This window comes from Macrotis lagotis, chromosome X (genome assembly GCF_037893015.1).
Source record: "Macrotis lagotis isolate mMagLag1 chromosome X, bilby.v1.9.chrom.fasta, whole genome shotgun sequence".
In the NCBI taxonomy this organism is placed as follows: domain Eukaryota; kingdom Metazoa; phylum Chordata; class Mammalia; order Peramelemorphia; family Peramelidae; genus Macrotis; species Macrotis lagotis.
The window spans coordinates 82,122,985-82,142,502 of NC_133666.1; the positions used below are offsets into that span (position 1 = coordinate 82,122,985).

Consider the following 19,518-nt stretch of genomic DNA (forward strand, 5'->3'; position numbering starts at 1 on the left):
GTTGCCAAAGTCAATGGCCTTTTCTCAACCCTCAACCTCCTTGGCCTCTCTTCAGCCTTTAGCACTGTTGATCACCCATTTTCCTTTTTGCAAGGTTAAGTGACTTGCTGAAGGTCACACCACTAGGTAATTATTAAGTGTCTGAGGTCACATTTGAACTCAGCTCCTCCTGACTCCAGGGATGGTGCTGTATCCACTGCACCACCTAGCTGCCCCCATCACCTTCTCTTTGAAATCAGTTTTGGCAGGTTGGTGTCTGAAGACCAGCAAAGATCAGTATCTCAAACATTTCTAGCCACGTGACCCTGGGCAAGTCACTTTGCCCCATCTGAGTCTGTTTGCTCACATGTGAAACAAAGGGGGTTGGACTTAATGGTCTCTAGGGTCTATATGAATGATCCTGTTTCAGACTGTCCACAGAGGGAAGGCAGCATTTGGTTGTAGTTACCAGGGAAGCCCACTCAGTAAATGGTTGGGGAACTGAAGAGGAACAGATGAAAAGTAGAGGCCTCTTTGACTGGGCTAGAGATCAGAAGTTCCCAAGATCTTCAGAGAGTCCCCCAAAGTAACCAGCCAGAGTTAAAAAATAGACATAAGACTTTATTGCTCAAGGGTAACATGGGTGTCAGATACCTAGCTTTGTCCAGAGTGGGCCAGCCTGGGGCCTGTAGTGACTACTAGATGCCAGCTGCAAAGCCTGGCTCCTCAGGTCACAGAGGTACGTTGTATGCCAGTCTCAGGCTACTCAGTTAGAAGGAAGGCAGGGGATTTGGCCCCATGTCCATAACCAGCGCCTTTGTTCCCTCCCCCCTCCTCCAGCAGGACCCCTGTGGAGAGTTGGAACTAAGCTGACCCCAGCCAAGGGGCAGCAGGGCCTTCCTGCATTTAGAGTTATTGGCATTTGCTGCCCAGCTTCCACATCCCAGGGGTGATGACCAAAAGGCCCAGCAGGGTTAAAGTGAAGCTGTGGCCAGCTCTCAGGCCTCACTGCTGTTAGGCATCATCACTTCCTACTCTGCTGCCTGGTTTGGGAGCCTCTTAATTCCCTGAAGGGAAAGGGGGGGCCCAGTGGAGGAGTGTTTGAGTGGGAGTGTACCACTGACCTGTCTCTTAGGTCTGCTTCTTTATGAAAGGGGGTTAACTGTCTTCTAATTTTTTCAGGCTAGATCTTGCTAAGGAAATATGGAGTGGTTCCTGTCTGGCCTCCAGGGGAGAAGGCAGAAACCGTTAGCACTAGGGAAGCTGTTCATCTGTCCCTGCCTTGGTTTCTCTCCTCCTACCCAGCTGCTGACTGGAAGTCAAATGAGGAGTCTGGCTTCTCAACAATTTGGGGCAGACAGACAGAGCACAACTGCTTCCCACCTGAGACAGTGGTGAGCTAACCCTCTAGAGGCAAGCTTTTTCTCCTCAGGGGCAGGTCCAATGCAGGGCTAATGTCCCCATGGGGGAGGGTACCCTTGGGCAATGTGCCCACCTCTCCCACAGTAGCTTGCTTCAGCCATGGTCCTGCCACCCAGAGATGAGTGTTCTTGCACTTCCATGAGAACTTTGACTTCCATTTCTGGGTATGTGTCCATATGAGCAAATCAGCTCTGATATTCATCACTTTCCTCAGGTCCCTGCCTGTTTCCTTGGTCCAGTCTTAAACCTAAGGAGGGAAAAGGCAGTTGGGCTCAGAGAGTAAACTTCTAGCTCCCTATCCCTGTTAAAGAGACTAAGCCAGAGGCTACGGAGGTGAGAGAGCCAATGAAAGACTGGAGAGAACCTCTGAGTGTTTGTTTGGTGCAATGACTGGATCTAACCAGGCCTCATATAAAGGTCCTCTGTGGTAAGGAGAGGATCCTAAGCAAGGCACTCAAGGGAGAGGCCAAAGGACAGGCTAAATACACATGAGAAGGAAAGATGAGACAGGGAAGAGGACAAAATCTGCAAGAGGAAACCAAATCAGTTCCTTTTCCCACTAATCAAAGCAAAAAAGCAAGAAAACAAGGTCAAAGGACTCCCTGGTGAGCAGGTTAGCTTGGCCCAGTCATTGGGGGGGGGGGGGGCAGGGCAGGGAGAAGGGTGAGAGTAGAAGGGTGCTACCTGGGGAGGAGCTGGAGGAAAGGAGCTCCATGCTGTTGAGCACACCATTTTCATACAGGGCCAGTTTTTGGACAAACTTCTGCCGAACAGGGTTAATGATGATCTGAGGCCTTGAAGAGGTGACACTCTCTAGTTCAGAAAAAAGCCCCCACCCAGCGACAGAATCAGCAAGGAGCCCAGGTCAGACAGCAAGAACCAGATGCAAACAGCAGCTCCTCTGACTCATTAAAATATGGGAATGCCATCTCTCTTGCCATCCCCTCCTTACTGCCTACAAACATGCCCGTCTCCCTCATTCTGAAAAACCCTCATTTGATACTTCCAGCCCAGTTAACTAAGCATTCTGTAACTCTTCTGCCCTTTGTAGCTAAAGTACTCCAAAAGGCCATGTACCTAGGTGCCTCTACTTTCTCTCCCCTTACTCTCTTCTTAATCCTCTACAAATCTGGCTTCTGATCTTCTGATGATTCCACCAAAACTGCTGTCTCCAAAGTTATTGATGATCTTATCAGCCAAAGCAAATGGTCTTTTCTCAAACTTCATTTTCCTTGACCTCTCTGCAGTCTTTAGCACTGTTGAGCACTTTCTTCTTCTTAAATTTTTATTTATTTTAGGCTTTTTTTTTTTTTGGCAAGGCTCCGGGTTAAATGGCTTGCCCAAGGCCACACATCTGGGTAATTATTAAGTGTATGAGGCCAGATTTAAACTCAGGTCCTCCTGACTCCAGGGCTGCTGCTCTATCCACTGTGCCACCTAGCCCCCTTCTCCCCCCACTCCAGTCCACTCTTATTTAGATGTCAACTTGATCTTCCTAAAGTATATATGACAATATTCCCCCTCCCTCCAATTCAATAAACTCTAGTGGCTTCCTATTATTTCCAGGCTCAAGCTCCCCTTCTCAATATTTCCAGTCTTCTTATCACCCCCCCCCCCCCATACATAGAACAAGACCCTCCATATCTCAACTCCAGGCCATGGCTGGGAGCTTCCCTGGCCAGCTCCCATGCCTGGAATGCTCTTTCTTCCCTGACTTCCTTCAAGTCCCACTACATCCCATCTTTACAGGAAGTCTTGACCAAACCCCTGAATTCAAGTCCCTTCCCTCTCAATTGTTTCCTCCTGCCTAGGGTTGCTTTGCTTGCTGTCTCCCCCATTAGACTGGGCTTCTAGAAGGCAGGGACTGTCCCCAGGCTATAAAAATTAGCCTAGGGCCTGAGGTCCCTTCCAGCTAGAGGGCCTGGATCCTTAGTCTTCAATTATATGACTTTACAGGGGACTCTATCTCTTAAGTATGGGAAAGAGCTTTATACCAGACTAAAGCCAGAGACCTTCAGCCACCAGAGCCAAGAGAACTCTCCTATCCCATGCACTGGTCAGCTTTCAGGATGGAGTCCCTGGGTTACCTTCAGAACTGTTCTGTCCCTGCTCCAAGCTGCCTGTCTTGGTGTGACTCTTCCAGCTTTCTCCTGGAGCTGCTTCCGGTGGGCAGGGTGGCTGCCAGAGAGAACACAAGACCTGAGCCGCTGCTCTGTCCCCTGGGCCGTCAGGCAGACTTGGCACTGAAGGCAAATCTTGGTTTAAATTCAACGAGTTGAGAGCATTGTAGAGGCCGGGTGTGCTCTCGTCACTCTCCACAGGCTGGTTGGGCTGATTCCCGAGCTGCTTGGAGTCCTGAGCAGGGCCTTTGGCTTGGGACTGTAGCAGAGGCATTCCAGCCTCAGGCACTGGGTTTGGGGTGAACATATAAGAGTTCTCCTGAGGTGAGGCTGGGCCTCTGCTGCCAGCCTCTCTCTCTGACAGCCCTGCTGAGGCCTGGAGTTTCTCTAGACTTTCATATACCTGCAAAGAACAGAGGATCCTAGATTTAAAGCTGAGAGGCAGACTAGTTCAAATCCTTATTTTACAGAGGAGGAAACTGAGACCCAGGATCATAGACTAATCTCCTCATTATATAGAAGAGGAAATGGAGGCTCAATAACAGAAAGTGTTTGGTCCAAGGTCACCGAGGCAATAAATGGCAGAGCTGAGTTATAAACCCTGATAGGCTCAACTCCACAAGCAATACCCTTTTGGTCTTGTTCAATTGTTTTTCAGTCATGTCTGACTCTCTGTGACCCCAGTGGGGATTTTCTTGGCAGAGCTGCTGGAGTGATTTGCCATTTCCTTCTCCAGCTCATTTTACAAATGAGGAAACTGAGGCAGACAGAGCAAAAGGACTTACTTACCTAGGGTCACACAGCTAGTAAGTATCTTAGGCTGAATTTGAACTTAGTCTTGTTGACTCCAGACCCAGCACTCTCTCTAGCCACTGAGCCACCTACCTTGTTGGAACAGTGCCCTATTCACTGTTATTAAAACATACTCTATTTTTTTGGGTTGTGAAAAGGGTGGGAATCAGACAGACTACACTTTTGTTTTTGTTGTTTAGATTTTTGTTAGGCAATGGGGTTAAGTGGCTTGTCCAAGGCCACACAACTAGGCAATTATTAAGTGTCTGAGGCTGGATTTGAACTCAGGTACTCCTGACTCCAGGGCCGGTGCTTTATCCACTGCACCACCTAGCCCCAAGATTAGACTCTTAATTGAGGCCTTACTGGCCACCCTAGTTCCTCATTTTCTTTAGACTGGGCCTCAGGCTGCTGCTGCTTCCGGCTCCCTGAAAAAGGCAGACAAGGCAGGGGCCCACCACCAACCTGCTTCAGATGACCTTCCCCCCCAACTTTCCCCTTCTCAATCAGTGGCTAGAGGTGTCTTGGGTCAAGCTGGTACATTTTCAGAAGGAAATGTCTCCATTACAACAGATTCAATACTTCTGAGAGTAGTCACCTGGGTATACCATATTACCAGACTAACGTGGGCTTTCTATGAAAGGTCTGATTTTGGAAATGGTAGAAAGGAGGGGGGGCTCTATGCAGAAATGAGAAGTGTGAAGGATCCTGTCTCTGATATCAACTGCTTGTATGACCTTGGACTAGCCCTTTCCCATCCTTGGCCTCAGTTTCCTTCTCTGTAAAGTATGGGAATTGGACTATCTGGTTGTAGAGGTTCCTTCTAGCACTGAATCTAAGATCACAGGATCTTACTCAGGTGGCAACAGGGTGAATGAGGAAGGATAGAGTATGCCTAAAAAAATAACCGACAGTGTACAGCAGGGGGTGCACCCAAGGCAGGCCCTGAGGAGCCTGTGAAATGAGATCTCCCCCAGCCTTCTCATTTCTGCAACAACTGGCAAAAAATGTCTAAGAAATGTCTAATATTATCACCTGACCATTGTCCTTGGGCCTCCCTCAACTCCAGAGGCTGCTATACCTTCGTCATGGGAGGCCTCTTCTTGCCCCGACGGTGCAGGCAGCGGCAGGCCAGTCGGCCGAGCTCCTGGCCCAGCCCGGGAAGACACTTTCCAGGCCTGGAGTCTGCATACTTTGCATAAAGCTGAGAGCCAATCTGGGCCGCCCAGGCATCCAAGTCTGCTCCCGCCCCTGTTGCCATCCCTTTGTGGGGAGCCAGAGTTTCTTCTTCTTCTTCAACCAAATCCTTCTGTGGGACCAAAAGTGGGGCTTACCCAAAGGCCCTTCTGAGAGCCAGCACTGACGTTTTCCATTGCTGTCACTTAGCCCCCTTCCTTCCTGCCTTCTTTCTCTAGTTCCTTCTTTACAGGGATGCAGGGTTTTTTTTCCCCAGCTATTCAACTACCCAGCAATGGTTCTGACTATTCCATTAAATAACTATAAATCTAGACCCAGTCCTAGCTTTTCCTCAAGTTGTTAATGTCTGAGGATTTTTGGTTGGCCAAACTTTGTTAACCATTTGAGCCTCCCCCCCCCCCCCCCCCCCAGCATTAGAACAGCACATCTTAGTGGCTTTATCAGGAGTCTTTTGTAAACTGAAAGGGAGGACAGAGATATTTTGGCAGTGGACTTAGTCTGGGGAGACTGGGTTCAAATCCTGCATCTGATATTAACGGATGCTGTGGCTTTTATCAAGTCATTTAGCTTGTCTTCTCATGTGGAATATTGGGGAGGGTGGTTTTACAGTGATCAGGTTGTACAAAATGAAATGGTAGACATAAAGAACATTGAGAGTCTAGAGAACATCTCAAAAAGGGTGATCATGTTGCTGAAGTGTCTAGAGTCTTTGTTATATGAGCCCTAATCAGGAAGACCTAGGTTCAAACCTCATTTTGGACCCCGGCCAGTTAGGTGACCTTGGGTAAGACACCTCAACTTTATGGATTTGTTTCTTCCTCTCTCAAACAAGGGTCTCTGAGACCCCATCCAATTCCAGATCTGGGACCAAAAGACTCTTGTGCTGGATGGGAAGAACTCAATGCCCATGGACGGTCCTTCCATAGCAAAGATTCTGGAAAATTCAGAGAAAGCACAAAGCTTTGGTCACCAAATCACTCAAGGAAAAATCACTGTGGTGACCAGACAGAAGGTTCATCAGTTGGGAGCTGGTTCCTTTCCCATTTTATAGATAACAAAACTGAGGTTAAATGATTTGCCCAGGGTCACCCAAAGGGTACCTGCCCTGGAAGACTGTTGTGGAGTTCCAATGAGATAATAGCCATATTATGCAAATCTCTGAGCTCTCCAGGCATGTTCCTTATTATTACCTAAGGTTTACAAAATGCTGTAGCTAGTCTGTCAGAGCTGGGAGGGATCTTGGGTGCGGTGGGTGGGTGGGGGTGTCCAATTCAATCTAAGCCTCTGCCTGGAAATCTCCAATGTGGGGCAGCCCACTTCCTCCCTGGGGCTAGCTCTTATTGGGCTCTGATTACTATTTCCCTCAATTTGCCAATATTTCAGAGACCTACCTGCAGAGCTCTAATTGTTAAGAAATCGTCTTCAAATCAAGCTCCTGGTTCTGCCCTGTGGGGACAACCCTCTTTTCCTGTACCAGTCCTTCAAATACTGAGTGGGGGGGTAGGGTCCTTCCCGCCCCCCCCCCCCCCACCCCATATCTTCTATTCTCTAGGCTACACATGCCTGGTTCATTTCATCAGTCTCCACATAACAAAGACTCCAGGCTCTTCAGCAACCTGGTCATCCTTCCTGGGATGTTCTTTATTTCTACCATTTCATTTTGGCCTCACCACAGCCTGGTCACTGTAAAACCCTCCCCAATATTCCAGATGAAAAAAAGAGCTAAAATGACTTGCTAAAAAAAACCACAGAGTTCGTTAATATCAGATACAGGATTTGAATCCAGGTCTCTCTAGTCTAAAGTCCACTGCCAAAATGTCTGTATAAGTAGGTTCCTCCCTTTCACTTTACAAGATGGGTTTCAGTATCATAAAAAGGAAATCTCACTCCAAGCAGCAGGGACTAATCTCACAAAAACCCAGGAGGTAGGCTAAACTACAAATAGGCTCAGGGGGATTCCTGGGAAATCTTACATGATCCCTGACAGGTGGTCAGGGGGCCCAGAGATAATCAGCAGTGAGCATGGATTGGATGGCCTCCTCCACCTCAGGGGCCCAAAGTGATGGACCACTTCAGTCTTTCAACCACAATAACAAAAAACCCTCTCAGGATGGAATCTATCTTTTAGCTCTTACTGTAGGACTCTGTCCAGCTGGCTGACTCCACCCTAGACTGGTTTGTGAGAAACAAAAGCCCTTTGAACTTTCAGGAGGTGAGACAGGTTCCCCTTTGAAAGTCATTGAGAAAGTCAAAAGGGAAACCTTCCTGGGCCTAGCATAGTCACAAAAGCATCCATCCAACTGGCAGGAGCTTCTACCTGCCTCTCAGGGTTTCCCCCCATCTGTCACAGGGGACTCCTCCCTCCCTAGTGGTTCCTTGTGACTCACCAGGTACTTGGTTTTAGCCCCATCTGTTTCAATGGCTCGACATCCAGTCAAGATTTCCAATAGTACCTGAGGAGTAAATAGAATGGTCTTAACGAACAAGATCCAGGATGGCCTCCTCCATATATTCATGCTAGGGCTGAGACATGGTAGAAAGGTAGGTGGTAACAACCTTGTGTCTGGCAGTGATCTGGGGGTTGGCTAGCTCATCTGTCTTCTCAGTTGAGAAAGGGGATGGACAAGGGAAGAGAACCACTAGTGCTCTCACCACTATGTCTCAAGGCCTAATCTCTCTGTGCTGAGTCCTGCTGGCTCATATCCATCCATGTGGCTAGTACCCTCCAACCTCCAATGTGTGAGCAAAGCCATGGAGGGAGGACCTCAACCTTCCTTAGGAGTTTAGCATTCTGCAAATCTAGTCTTTAGCTCTCCACCCTGCCCACCCCCCCACCCTTTCCCTTTCACCTTTAATCAGGCTATTCCTGTTTGCTACATAAGAGGCCCATTCAGGGTTCCTCCCTACCCCTCCCCTCCAGGGGCTAGACTCTTACCACACCAAAACTAAAGGTGTCAATCTCCACTGTCAGCTTCCCTGTCTTGACATATTCTTCTGGTAGGTAGGCCAAGGTGCCCCGAACAGTCTGAGTTCGGGCCAAGGAACTGCTCTTTCCGGAGGCAGCCCCCGAGTAGCGGCTGAAACGGGCCAGGCCAAAGTCTCCTAGTTTGGGCATCAACTTCTCATCAAGGAGGATATTAGAACTGGGGGGAGGGAGGAGGAAAAAAGATCCAAAGGAAAGTGAGACTGTCCTTGCTGTCCATCCCAAGCCACAGCCCTATTTGGGACTAGGTCTAGCAACAACTGCCTGAAGGCACTGGGGATGTTTGGGCTGGAGAGGATAAGATTCAGAGGGAACATCCCAGCCTCATCAAGGCAATAATCTGTCCAAGCAGGAGATGAAAGGTCCAGGTGGAAGAATTGTTCTTTTTTTAGTTTTTGCAAGACAATGGGGTTAAGTGGCTTGCCCAAGGCCACACAGCTAGGTAATTATTAAGTGTCTGAGGCTGTATTTGAACTCAGGTACTCCTGACTCCAGGGCCAGTACTCTATTCACTGCGCCACCTAGCCGCCCCCAGGAAGAATTGTTCTTGTTTGGTTTTGTTTTTACATTTGAATTTTTTAACATTGAGGTTTGCAGAAAACAGAGGATCTCTTAGGATCCATGAACTTATTGACTTTATAAGCACTGGAGTCCATCTGTAAATACTGAGGAAATGGAGCAGTGGATGTCAAATAGGAAGAGGTCTCGGTATCTAACCCCTTCATTCACGAAACAACTGAGGCCCAGAGAGCATCATAAGATCTCCCAAGGAAGGGACCTTGGCCTTGTAGTCTAACCCCCTCATTTTACAAGGGAAGAAACCGAGGCCCAGGGAAGGGAATGTGGCTTAAACTGTGGGTGGTCAAAATACTTTAAGGTGGACTTTGGAATGCCTACTGTCCTCTGCCACTTACATCTTTGAGTATGTATAAGCAAACAAGGTTTAGTGCAAAGAAAACTGAATTAGGAGTGTTGAGTTTTAGTCTAAGCTTTTCTATTATAGTTCTGTACCCTTGGTAAATTGCTTAACTTCTCTAGGGTTTAGAATCCTCAAATTAAATGAGGCTAGATAAAATGATATCTGAGACCCCTTCTAAATCTACAATCTGGGTTCAAATCCCAGCTTTTGTCTTTTATTCCTTGTGGTACTGGGCAAGTATCCTCTTCTCTCTGGGTCCCAAGTTTCCTTCCCTGTAGCAAGAGGGAGTTTTACTAGCTGGTCTCTGAGGTTCCTCTCAGCTCTAGATCTCTGATTCTTTGTGTGACTTTCCCTCTCTGAGTCTCATTTCCTCTACAGTTAAATAAGGGATGATGGGCAATATGGCCCCTGAGGTTTCTTTTAGCTCTGGATCTAGAATTCCATGTGTAACCATGAACAAATCACTCCTCCACTGTTTCCTCATGTGCAAAATGAGAGGGTTAGATGACATAGCCTCTGAGGTCCCCTATGGCCCCCAATCCTAGAGGGTAGACCTGGGAGCAGTGGAAAGAAGTTTATAAAGAGGCCACTGGATTCTGACCACCTATCCCACAGGAGAAGGGATGATCTTTAAACAAAAGCTGCCTTACCCACTTATTGGAAACTAATGTTCAGGTCTGAGTCATACCACATGACCTTGGCCATCCCTTTCCAATTTTGCTTTGGGAACAATCAAGCATGTGGGCTCTCTGGCCCAGCTGGTCACAGCATGAGCTAGTCAGAGACTTAGTCCCCTGTATGAGCCAGTTAGCTCTGTTTTGTTTCCCAGAATGCATCTGAAACGCAGCCAATTTCCACCCAAATGCATGTTGTCATTGGGAAGAGGGACCAAATTGGGAAGTATGGTTGTCTTTCACAGTTTGTCCATTTCTGCTCTTAGGGATACTCCCAAAGCTTGTCTCTGACAGGTAGGGATTCTTTGTAAATGAAGAGGGCTTATTCCTGATTTATTGATTTTGCCTTCTACCCATCCTTTTCTGATTCCAATGGAAGATTTCAAAACATGAACTCCTAGACAGGATGAATAAGCCAAGTAATTATTTTGTACCACCTTCCCATCTTCCCAGTGGCCTGAACTTAAGGTTTTTTTGCAAGGCAAACAGGGTTAAGTGGCTTGCCCAAGGCCACACAGCTAGGTAATTATCAAGTGTCTGAGACCGGATTTGAACCCAGGTACTCCTGACTATAAGCTGGTGCTTTATCTATTGTGCCACTTCCGCGCCACCTACCCACCCCCTCACCTTTCACTCTTCCTCCACCCCTAGATGCTATCACTGCCAACTCTCCTTTCATAACCTTAGGAGAGGTCCTCTTAACCTCTCTCTTGGACTATTTCTGGTATCTTCCTCTTATTTTTTGCCCTCTTCTAATGTTTTTTTGTTCTTCATTTCCAAAGAAGACCATGACATCAGGGAGGTGATGCCATGACAAGCACATGAATTAGATGTGAGGGGCGCTGTGCTAAGTCACCAGCCTCACTTTCTCCTCTACAGTCATTTGAGTCCAGTGGCCAGAGATGAGTCGGGATGACTGGAGATGGCCTTGTATGTGAGGCAATCAAGGTTAAGTGACTTTCCCAAGGTCACACAGCAAGTAACATTCAAGTGTCTGAGGCTGGATTCGAACTCCAACTGACTCCAAGGCCAGTGATCTATGTACTGTGCCAAAGCTTGTCCCCATCTTTCTTCTATCTTGCTTGATATACTGTAGGTGCTAAGTAATGATTGACTGACCAATAATAGAAACTGTCCACTGGTATTACCAGACTCACAGTGACACTGGCTCCTAGAAGGTCCTCCCTGCCTAGAAGTCTGTTGCTAATAATAACCTGCCCTGACCCCTACTCAGGGTCATACATATTTCCAAAGTAACCGAGCTAAGATTTGAGCCTTTAGCTTGCTGAATCCAAATCTAGTGTTGTCCATGTCACACCACACTGTCTCTCCAACAGTGGACTTAGAATTCTGAGAATGTTCCCATGAGAGAACTGCTCCCTTCCTGGGTTCTCAAATCTTTTCTCCATACTGAGTCAGAAGAATTCCCTTTGGCCTCGACCTCTAGTCTCTACCCAGCCAGAGTTATCTCCCTTTGGTGGGAAATAAGTACCAGCTGGACCTTGGAAATGCCCTGCTCAAGAACCTTTAGTGACGCCCTATTCATCTCTGGGATCAAATACAAACCAATCTGTTAGATGCTGTAAGCTCTCCAAAAGCTGACTCCCTACCTCTGCCTCACAGAATGCCCAGTTCCAGCACCACCTACTATACTTACTCTTTCCCCACCACCAGCTACTAGGACCCCTCCCCCTATTCTCTGAATATTTTATATGTACTTATATGTATCTGCTTCCCCTAATGGAAAATAAGTTGCTTGAGGGCAGGGTCTGTTCCATTATTGTCTCTATATCCTCAGTAGTGACTACAGTGCTTAGTCTACAATAGGCATTTAATACGTGCTTAATAATTTGATAGGCTCTTTTCCCTTAACATTCCCTCTTCCCTGTCCCCTCTCTCTTCTCACCTTTTAACATCTCCATGAATGAGGCTAGGATTGTCCTGGTGTAGGAACTGGATAGCCCGTGCTGTGCCAAGCAAGATATCTATTCGTTGAGCCCAAGAGAGAAGGGAAGGGTTCTGGCTCTAGGAAGATAAAGACAGGTTAGGATGGGAAAGCAGTAGCTCTCACATGTCTACCAGCTTGGCCAAGTCAGTTTCTATTTCTGGGCTTCACCTTCTCCATTTGGAAAATGGGGCTCTACAGAGGGCTAAGTTACAGCAAGGTTATGAAAAGATAAAAGATAAAAACTCAGGAAACCCATATTGGCAAGGGAGACCAAATTCTCCTTCTCACCCAGTCTTATATTGATTCTTCCTCTCCTTTCTTATCCCCCCTTCCTCTCCTCTCTTATCCCCCATTCTCTTTTCAGCGGGCTTGGGGCTAGACTAGGAGGTCCTCTTCCCCATTTTCAGGAGGAAGAATTCTCAAGATCTCTTGGCAAGCCAGGGAAGCTATTACTTTTTCTCCAGAGGTTTTACACCTCAGTTCTCTGTGACAATCACAGATGAAACTACAACATAAGGTGCAAGTGACTTTTGGAGCTCCACTTTAACAAGGTCTGCAGCAGTGGGATGTTAAGGAACCACAAATGGAAATGCAGAGCTAGAAAGTTTCCCGGATTTCCCTGCCTGCCTTTCTTCTGGGTTCTGTTTAAGTTTTATGTATCTCAGGGCTGTTTAACATATAAAGTCCTTTGCCATCTGGCTCCAGCCTATCTTTCCAGGTTGATTGTACATGATTGCTTCTCAAACTGGCCATCTCCCATCTTCATGGTCAATCATTTCATTTGTATACTCTGCCCTCTTCCTGACTCTTTTTTACTTCTCAACTTTTTATCTTTGGATCTGTTGTTTCCCTATAGTAGAACTGGGAATACTATAGGAGAATACATAGTAGAATGTATGCTCTGGTCAAAGATATGACCCAATGGCTTTCAAAAGAAGAGATAAAAAATTATAGTTACATTAAAAAAAAGTGCCAAATCACTAATAATGAGTAATACAAATCAAAACAAGATGATTTTTCCCTTCAGGCCCATCAAATTGGCTAAGCTGGACAAAAGATGGAAATAGTGTTGGAAGGACTTTGGAAAGAGAGACACAATAATTACTTTGTTAATGACTTGGTCTAACCATTCTGGAAAGCAATTTGGAATTATGCTAAATAAGTGATTAAAGCTGCCCACATCCTTTTACCCAGACATCCTACTGCTAGGCATAAACCTCTAAGGAGATCAAGAGGTCTCAAACTGTGATACATTAATGTCATGGACTATTTCTACTCTGTAAAAAGTGATGAATATAAATTCAAGGAAGCATGAGAAGGCCAGTACAAACTGAAGCAGAAGGGACTAAGCTGAATTAAGAAAGCAATGACTATGATGACATAAATGAAAAGAACAACCCCCCCCCCAGTTTTCTGAACTGAAACTCAGTCTCCTCAATCCAGTGTGACTATTGGGTAAATTGAATAATCAAGTTTGGCCCTGGAGAATGTTTAGAAAATGTACCTCTGTCTCTTCATTGCAGAGGCTGGGGGACTAAGGGTGTAGAATACTACATATTTGGTCAGTGTGTTGATGAGTTTTGCTGATTTTTCTTTCCCATTTCCTTTTTAGTCTTTGTAAAAAAGGGATGGCTAAATGGGGATGGGAATCTTCAGAAATCAAGGTGATGTAACTAAAGACGTAATCCTTTTGAGTATTGGGGTTATTTGTTAATATTTCCAAAACTTGGCATGGTGATGAGCACTGCTGCATGGACCTGGGTTTCACCTAGCTTCTGGTAGCCCAATGGCAAGGATCATGTCTGGGAAGCTGTTTGACTAATAAAAGTCGACATTACCCAGTTATTGGAGACCTACCTGAGAGTGGAGCTGGTCCTCCAGGGAACCATTGGGCAGAAAGACATAGACTAGACAATAGATGTTGTCCTGAATGCAGTAGCCAGCAAAGTCCACAATGTTTGGGTGTCGGAACCTAGTTGAGAAAGGACGGGCCAGAAGCCGTGGAAGAAGATGATTCAAAATAGGCACCCTGATTATTGCTATCTCTCTACCTCAATTCAAGATACACAAACCATAGAGCCATTCCATTTCCAAATAGGAACAAAGAACCTAGGTCTTGGAGTCAGGAGGGTTGGGGTCTCACCCTGGTTTTGCCTCCTCCTGTAAAATTTTGGATGATTACAATGACAACAGTTAAGTGTTATATAGTACTTTAAGATGCTATCATTGAATCCATACAACAACCCCACAATATTCCATTTTACATATGAGAAACCTGAGGCCAAGAAAGATCAGTGATCCCCTCTAGGGTCATATAGCTAGCAAGGGTCAGACAGGATTTGAACCCAGGTCTTTCCGACCTTACCAAGTCCAGCCCTCTCTGTCTGATGCCACACTGAACCTCGGGTTCCTCCCCTCTAAAATCACAGATCTGAACTAGATTATTATTGACACCCCTTCCAGTGACCAGGACCAGTGAACTAACTCCTGGTCCTCCTTCTACCTAAGCTCATGACTCTCCTTCCTTCCCCCTGATTGTCCAACTCCCCCAGGTTATTCAAGCTCAAGGTGGGGGCTTTCAATGCTCACCGAGACAACTTTTCCACTTCGGTGCCAAAGCTTGTCTTTATGGTGTTCCATTCCAGCTCAGCATCCTGTAGCCAGGGTTAGAAGAAGGAGCTTTAAGCAGCCTCCCCATGTCTGGCCGCCCCCCTCTCCAGAGTTATGTTATGGACTTGGGTTTGAGGGGGCTGCCAGATCCCTTGGCTCCATTTGGCATAGCTTTGGCCCTCTTTCCCCCCCCCCCCCAACCTTGATCCCACTACTCTTGGAACATCCCTGTCCTAACTCTTACCTCCTTGAGCCTTTTAACAGCATAGGAAGTGTTTCTCATCACAGCCCGGTACACACAGCCGAAGCCTCCTTCGCCGATCTTCAGCTCCTCAGAGAAGTTGCGGGTACCTTGGGTGATCTCAAGGAGGGGCCAACGGAAGGGGGGTGGGTTGGCACACTCCACTGGGGAGATTTTGTTCTCTTCTCCTTGCTGCAACAGGAGATCCCCCCCCCACACACCCCCAGGCTAGGTTAGGTTGGAGCATGCAGAGCTCACTGTCTCCCTCTGCCCATTGGCCTCAGGCATACCACCAGGCCATTCCCAGGGGCCTGCTTTTTTCTGTACAGAAACCCAACTCTGACCAGACATTGTGTGGAAGCTAGTGTCTCTGCTCTGGCCTTCATAGTTGAGGGGAGGAGAGAAGACTCACTTGTGGACAAGAGGAAGAATTATCCAGCAGGCAATGGTGAGGAGTAGGCTTTTTGAAGAAGCCCTGGGGTTAGAGAAGGCCAACCCTAGTCCCCAGAATCCTCTCTTACCCTGTTTCAATTCACTTTGACAAATGATCACAGAATGATTTCTCCACGCATTCCTATGCAAAGCACATGGGAGGTCCCTGCCATCTTGGTGAGCTTGTCCCAGATCCCACAGCCTCTGTACCTTAAATCCTCCCTACCTCCACAAAGGCCCTTCAAGCTTTGGATGATTTGCTTTGCTTCCTGCTACCCATCCTTTTTTTTCCCCCCATATTGGTTCCCTCCTGAGATTCTCATGGTAGACTCAATTTCGCCATCTCTTAAAGGAGGGGGTAAGACACTAAAGTCCCTTATAACTCCAGCTCTGTGTATATGTTGTTTTTCTTAGTGGAATGTAAGTTCCTCGAGGGGAGGCTGGGTTTCAGAACCTTCTCAGAGTATGTACTAAATGCTTTTTAGACCCTTGGGTCTCAATGTAAGCTCACTGAGGTCACATAGAGCTTTCTGTCAATTGTGTCTTTGAATCCCCAGCCTTCATCCCAAGGTAGGCCTTCTAGTCCAACTCCTTCATTTTACATAGGAGGAAACTGGAGACCCAGGGAGGGGAAGTGACTTGCCCCAGATTACAGGGGTAGGAAGTGACAGAGCTGGGATTTGAACCAAGGGCCTCTGCCTCAACACACAGGGCCTCTTTCCAATGTACATACTGCCTCTAATATCTCTGTTGAATTGGAATGAACTGTCCGTCTGTCTCCTGGACGTTCTCTTTCTTCCCTACTGGATGAGGGGGGGGGTCTCCCTGAGGGTGGGAGCCTCCTCTTTCCAGTCTCTTCCCCCAGTGCCTAGGTAAGGGCTCTGCCCAGTCGGGGCACTCGGGGCAGAATGAGGGAACACACATACCTTTGTGGAAGAAGAGGACGTGTTAGAGCGGAGTGGCCCAACACCTTGGGGTGCAGGGCTCGGACTAGGGCTGGGGAAGGGCCAGGAGTCTGAGGGGAAACCTGGAAGAGTGTGGTGAGGGGAAGAAAGTAAAACATGATCGGGTTATCCCAGACCCAACTTGGCCACCCCTCTCCCCTCCACCCCATCAGGATGGCCCAGGGGCTTCTGCCTCTTCTTAGGGGCTAGATGGCTAGAGGAATGATTGCTTCCTAGGACACTCCCTGAGCAGGCAGTGTACCAGTCACAAGCCCTTTTTGCTTGAAGCAAAAGTCAAAAAGAAATCTAATGTGAATTTTTCTACTTGTTTACAAAAGGATCTGACCTTACAGAAAGATCTCCCTGAAGTCGGCTCCTGGGGTTCACCTCAAAGAGAATCCACTGTTCAGAAATCTTCAGTACACAGAGCTTTCTAGGGAAACAGCTGGGTGTACTAAGCCCAAGACAGAGATCTGGGGATCCTATCCTTTCTTTTTCAGGACAGGTTTAACCCTAAGCTCAGGATCTGATCCCCCTCCCCAACTTGTCCGCACCAGCTGACCCAGGGGATATTGAGGGGGCAATGTTTCACTCCTCTCCTTGAAGAAGCTCTAGATTCCCTGTCTTCAAGTACAGTTCCCATTACCTGGGGAAGGAAAGGTTGAGGCAGACTGTGGGCCCCTTTGAGGCCTGGGTTCCTCTTCCTTGCGGGTGCTAGTGGGTTTTAGGTGAGGAGGGGGCCATGGAGGGGTGGGTGTACAGGCTAATGAGGCAGCAATTGGCAATGAGGGGGGCTCGGGGTCCCCTAAAAGTATAGGGAGGGAAGGAAAAGACAGATATTGTTATAAAAGCAAGAATGACAGTAGTGAATGATATGGGCTATGTGTGTGGGGGGGATAGTATGCTTTCCTCCTGTACTCCATCACCTTTTTGGGAACAAAGGGAGGAACACACAATTGCTTCCCTTCACAAGGGTGGAGGGAGGGAGATCCTCTCTGGGTGGGTACGTGGGGAGAAGAGTGCTATTTCTGGGAGCCCAGCTGGGGCATGGTTGGGGTGTGGGAGGCAGGGGGAAAGTCCCTTGGACTTCAGGGCCTGAGGCTAGGGCTAGTTTTTTGAATTGAAACTGAGTCTCTTTTGGGGCTGTCTCCCCAATCCAACAATTCTTTAGTGAATCCAGACCCTGGACAGGGGGAGCTGTAGGGCATTACTGGGGATTTATACAGAAGGAAGGGTAGGGGTCTGTCTGTTCAAGAATTGGTAGACTACACAGGACTGGATTGTGGTTATGTATGTGGGGAGGATTGGGGTGGGCAGGAAAGACTCACAGCTGGTGATGATGTCTCGGGCTCGAAACAGTTGTAGGTGAGTGAGAATGTGGATGAGGTCAATAACTCGGGCATTTTTATTAATCCAAGGCCACATGATTCTGGCTGTTCGTTCAGGAGAACGTTCCTGAAGTCGAAGTTCTGTCTGGTCCTGAACAATGAGGGAGGCTGCCAAGCAAGAAAGGGGGTAAGCCCCCACTGCATTTCAGTCAAAGTGGTCTGGGGCATCTTGTGAGGATGGAGCCAGGTTGGAGCTTGGCTGTTGGCTTTGGTGCCATCCCATCCGTTCAGCTTCTTTCTGGGCCCCAGTCCTGGCCCTGACATAAAGTCAAGCATACTGTAGCCCCTGCCCCTTGGAGAAGGAACCCTGGATTTGGAGTCTAACAAGTGGTGTTTTAATAACTGTTCTGCCACTAATTTCACTGTGTGAACAAGGGCAAATCACTTCATGTCTGCCTGTCTTAGGAAAATGTGGGAGCTGTTTTAAATAACTCCCAGTCTCTTTCAGTTCTCAATGCTATTTGGACCCAGAGCACAAGTCAGTTGCAAGAAAGAATCTGAAAAGTTTCTGGGAACAAACTGGAGGGAGACTAAAGCATCCTGGCTTCTGAGTTCTTGTCATCTCCCTTTCAGTCTCCCCACCATCTTTCCTTTTCTCACATGGAATCCTGGCTTCTTTTCCTCTTGACCTCATTTACTCTTTCTGGGAAAGGGGGTGGGGCAATAGGGGAAGCAGACTCTTGGCTTCTTGGATCCTACCAACTGTACTGCATGGCTGAGTTTGGCACAGGGCCAAGGCAATAGATGGTAGAGTGGTCAAGGGAAGCTATTTATTTAAACCTTTACCTCAGTTTCCCCAGCTTAATTCCCTGCTCCCTCTTACACTATGAAGTAAATAAGTTTAGCATCCTGCTATACTACCTCCATGAGGAAGCGGTAGCCTGTGGGCAGCCAGTGCCTGAGCTGTGCCAATCTCTAGTGGCTCCAAGCTTGAAGCTCTTTTCTACCTGTCCCTATGGGAAAGTACTATTCTCTTCTGGGCCACTTGTCTGGGTCTCAGTTTCCCCCTCTATCAAGGGAGGGGCTTAGACTAGATGTCCTAAAAGAAAGGTGGTGGGAGACTGGCTAAGGTGCCCCCAGCCCTGGCCTCCCTAGCAGCTCATGGCATAGGCCAGGTGTGAGGGAATAAGGAAGGGGTGGGCGCAGTGTCAGAGGCCACAGCAGGTGGCCTATCTTCCCAGCATGGCATTCTCCCTTCTCTCCCAGGCGGGTCACACAGGGAGAAGGGCACGGGAGGAGGGGAGGGAAAGAAAAGGAGGCGGGGGGGGGGGCGGCCCCGGGGGAGGTGCCCGGGCCTGACTGGGGGAGGGTGCCTGCGCTTCCCGCCTGGCCACTTCCCCTCTCCTGGGGCCGGCCCCGGCCCCGGCGCGAGTCCCTGGCGCTGCGCCCCCCCCCCCCCCCCCCCCCGCCTCCTCACCGAACTTGCACCAGTCGCTCGACTCCAGGGAATCCATCACTTGGTAGAAGCGGCACATGAGCCAGGCCGGCACCTCGTAGACGAATCGCTGGGCAGCGGAGTCCCCAGGCCTCCCCGCGGCTGCCCCCTCGGCCATCGTCCTCCCGCGCGGCTGGGGCCGGGGCCAAGGCGGGGGCCAGCCAGGGAGCGGACGGGCCCGGGGGCTCCTAGAGTGGCCAGCCCAGGCGAGCCTATGAAAAATGAGTCACTTCCCCTTTAAATGGATCCCTTTAAACGGCTAGCTGCTGGGGGGGGGCGGGGATGGGGAGAGGAGGCGGGGAGGGAGGAATGTCTCCCTCCTCCTCCGGCGGCCGCCACGTCGGGTGAGGCTGGGGGCGGGACCTCGCCTGGGAAAGCGGCCGGCTCTCGCGCGCCCCTCCCCCGCGCGCCCCTCCCCCGCCCTCCCGGACTGC

General features: G+C 48.5%; 1 protein-coding gene across 3 annotated transcripts; it reads right to left on the bottom strand.

Moving 5' to 3' along the window:
- Nucleotides 1-579: 579 nt before the first annotated feature.
- IRAK1 (interleukin 1 receptor associated kinase 1) lies at nt 580-19,282 on the bottom strand. 3 transcript variants are annotated; one of them, XM_074208427.1, is made up of 14 exons: nt 19,067-19,282; nt 17,590-17,757; nt 16,908-17,066; nt 16,244-16,344; nt 14,889-15,077; nt 14,624-14,688; nt 13,892-14,006; nt 11,993-12,111; nt 8,446-8,653; nt 7,898-7,963; nt 5,395-5,622; nt 3,489-3,924; nt 2,086-2,214; nt 580-1,648 (listed from the first exon to the last, which is right to left on the bottom strand). In XM_074208427.1, the coding sequence occupies exons 1-14, from the start codon at nt 19,200-19,202 to the stop codon at nt 1,587-1,589; spliced, it is 2,181 nt and encodes a 726-aa protein (XP_074064528.1). In that variant the 5' UTR covers nt 19,203-19,282; the 3' UTR covers nt 580-1,586. The 3 variants fall into 3 exon arrangements, with proteins under 3 accessions (XP_074064528.1, XP_074064529.1, XP_074064530.1); XM_074208428.1 differs by lacking the exon at nt 16,908-17,066; XM_074208429.1 differs by lacking the exons at nt 16,244-16,344; nt 16,908-17,066; nt 19,067-19,282 and having other exon boundaries at nt 17,590-18,875.
- Nucleotides 19,283-19,518: the final 236 nt, after the last annotated feature.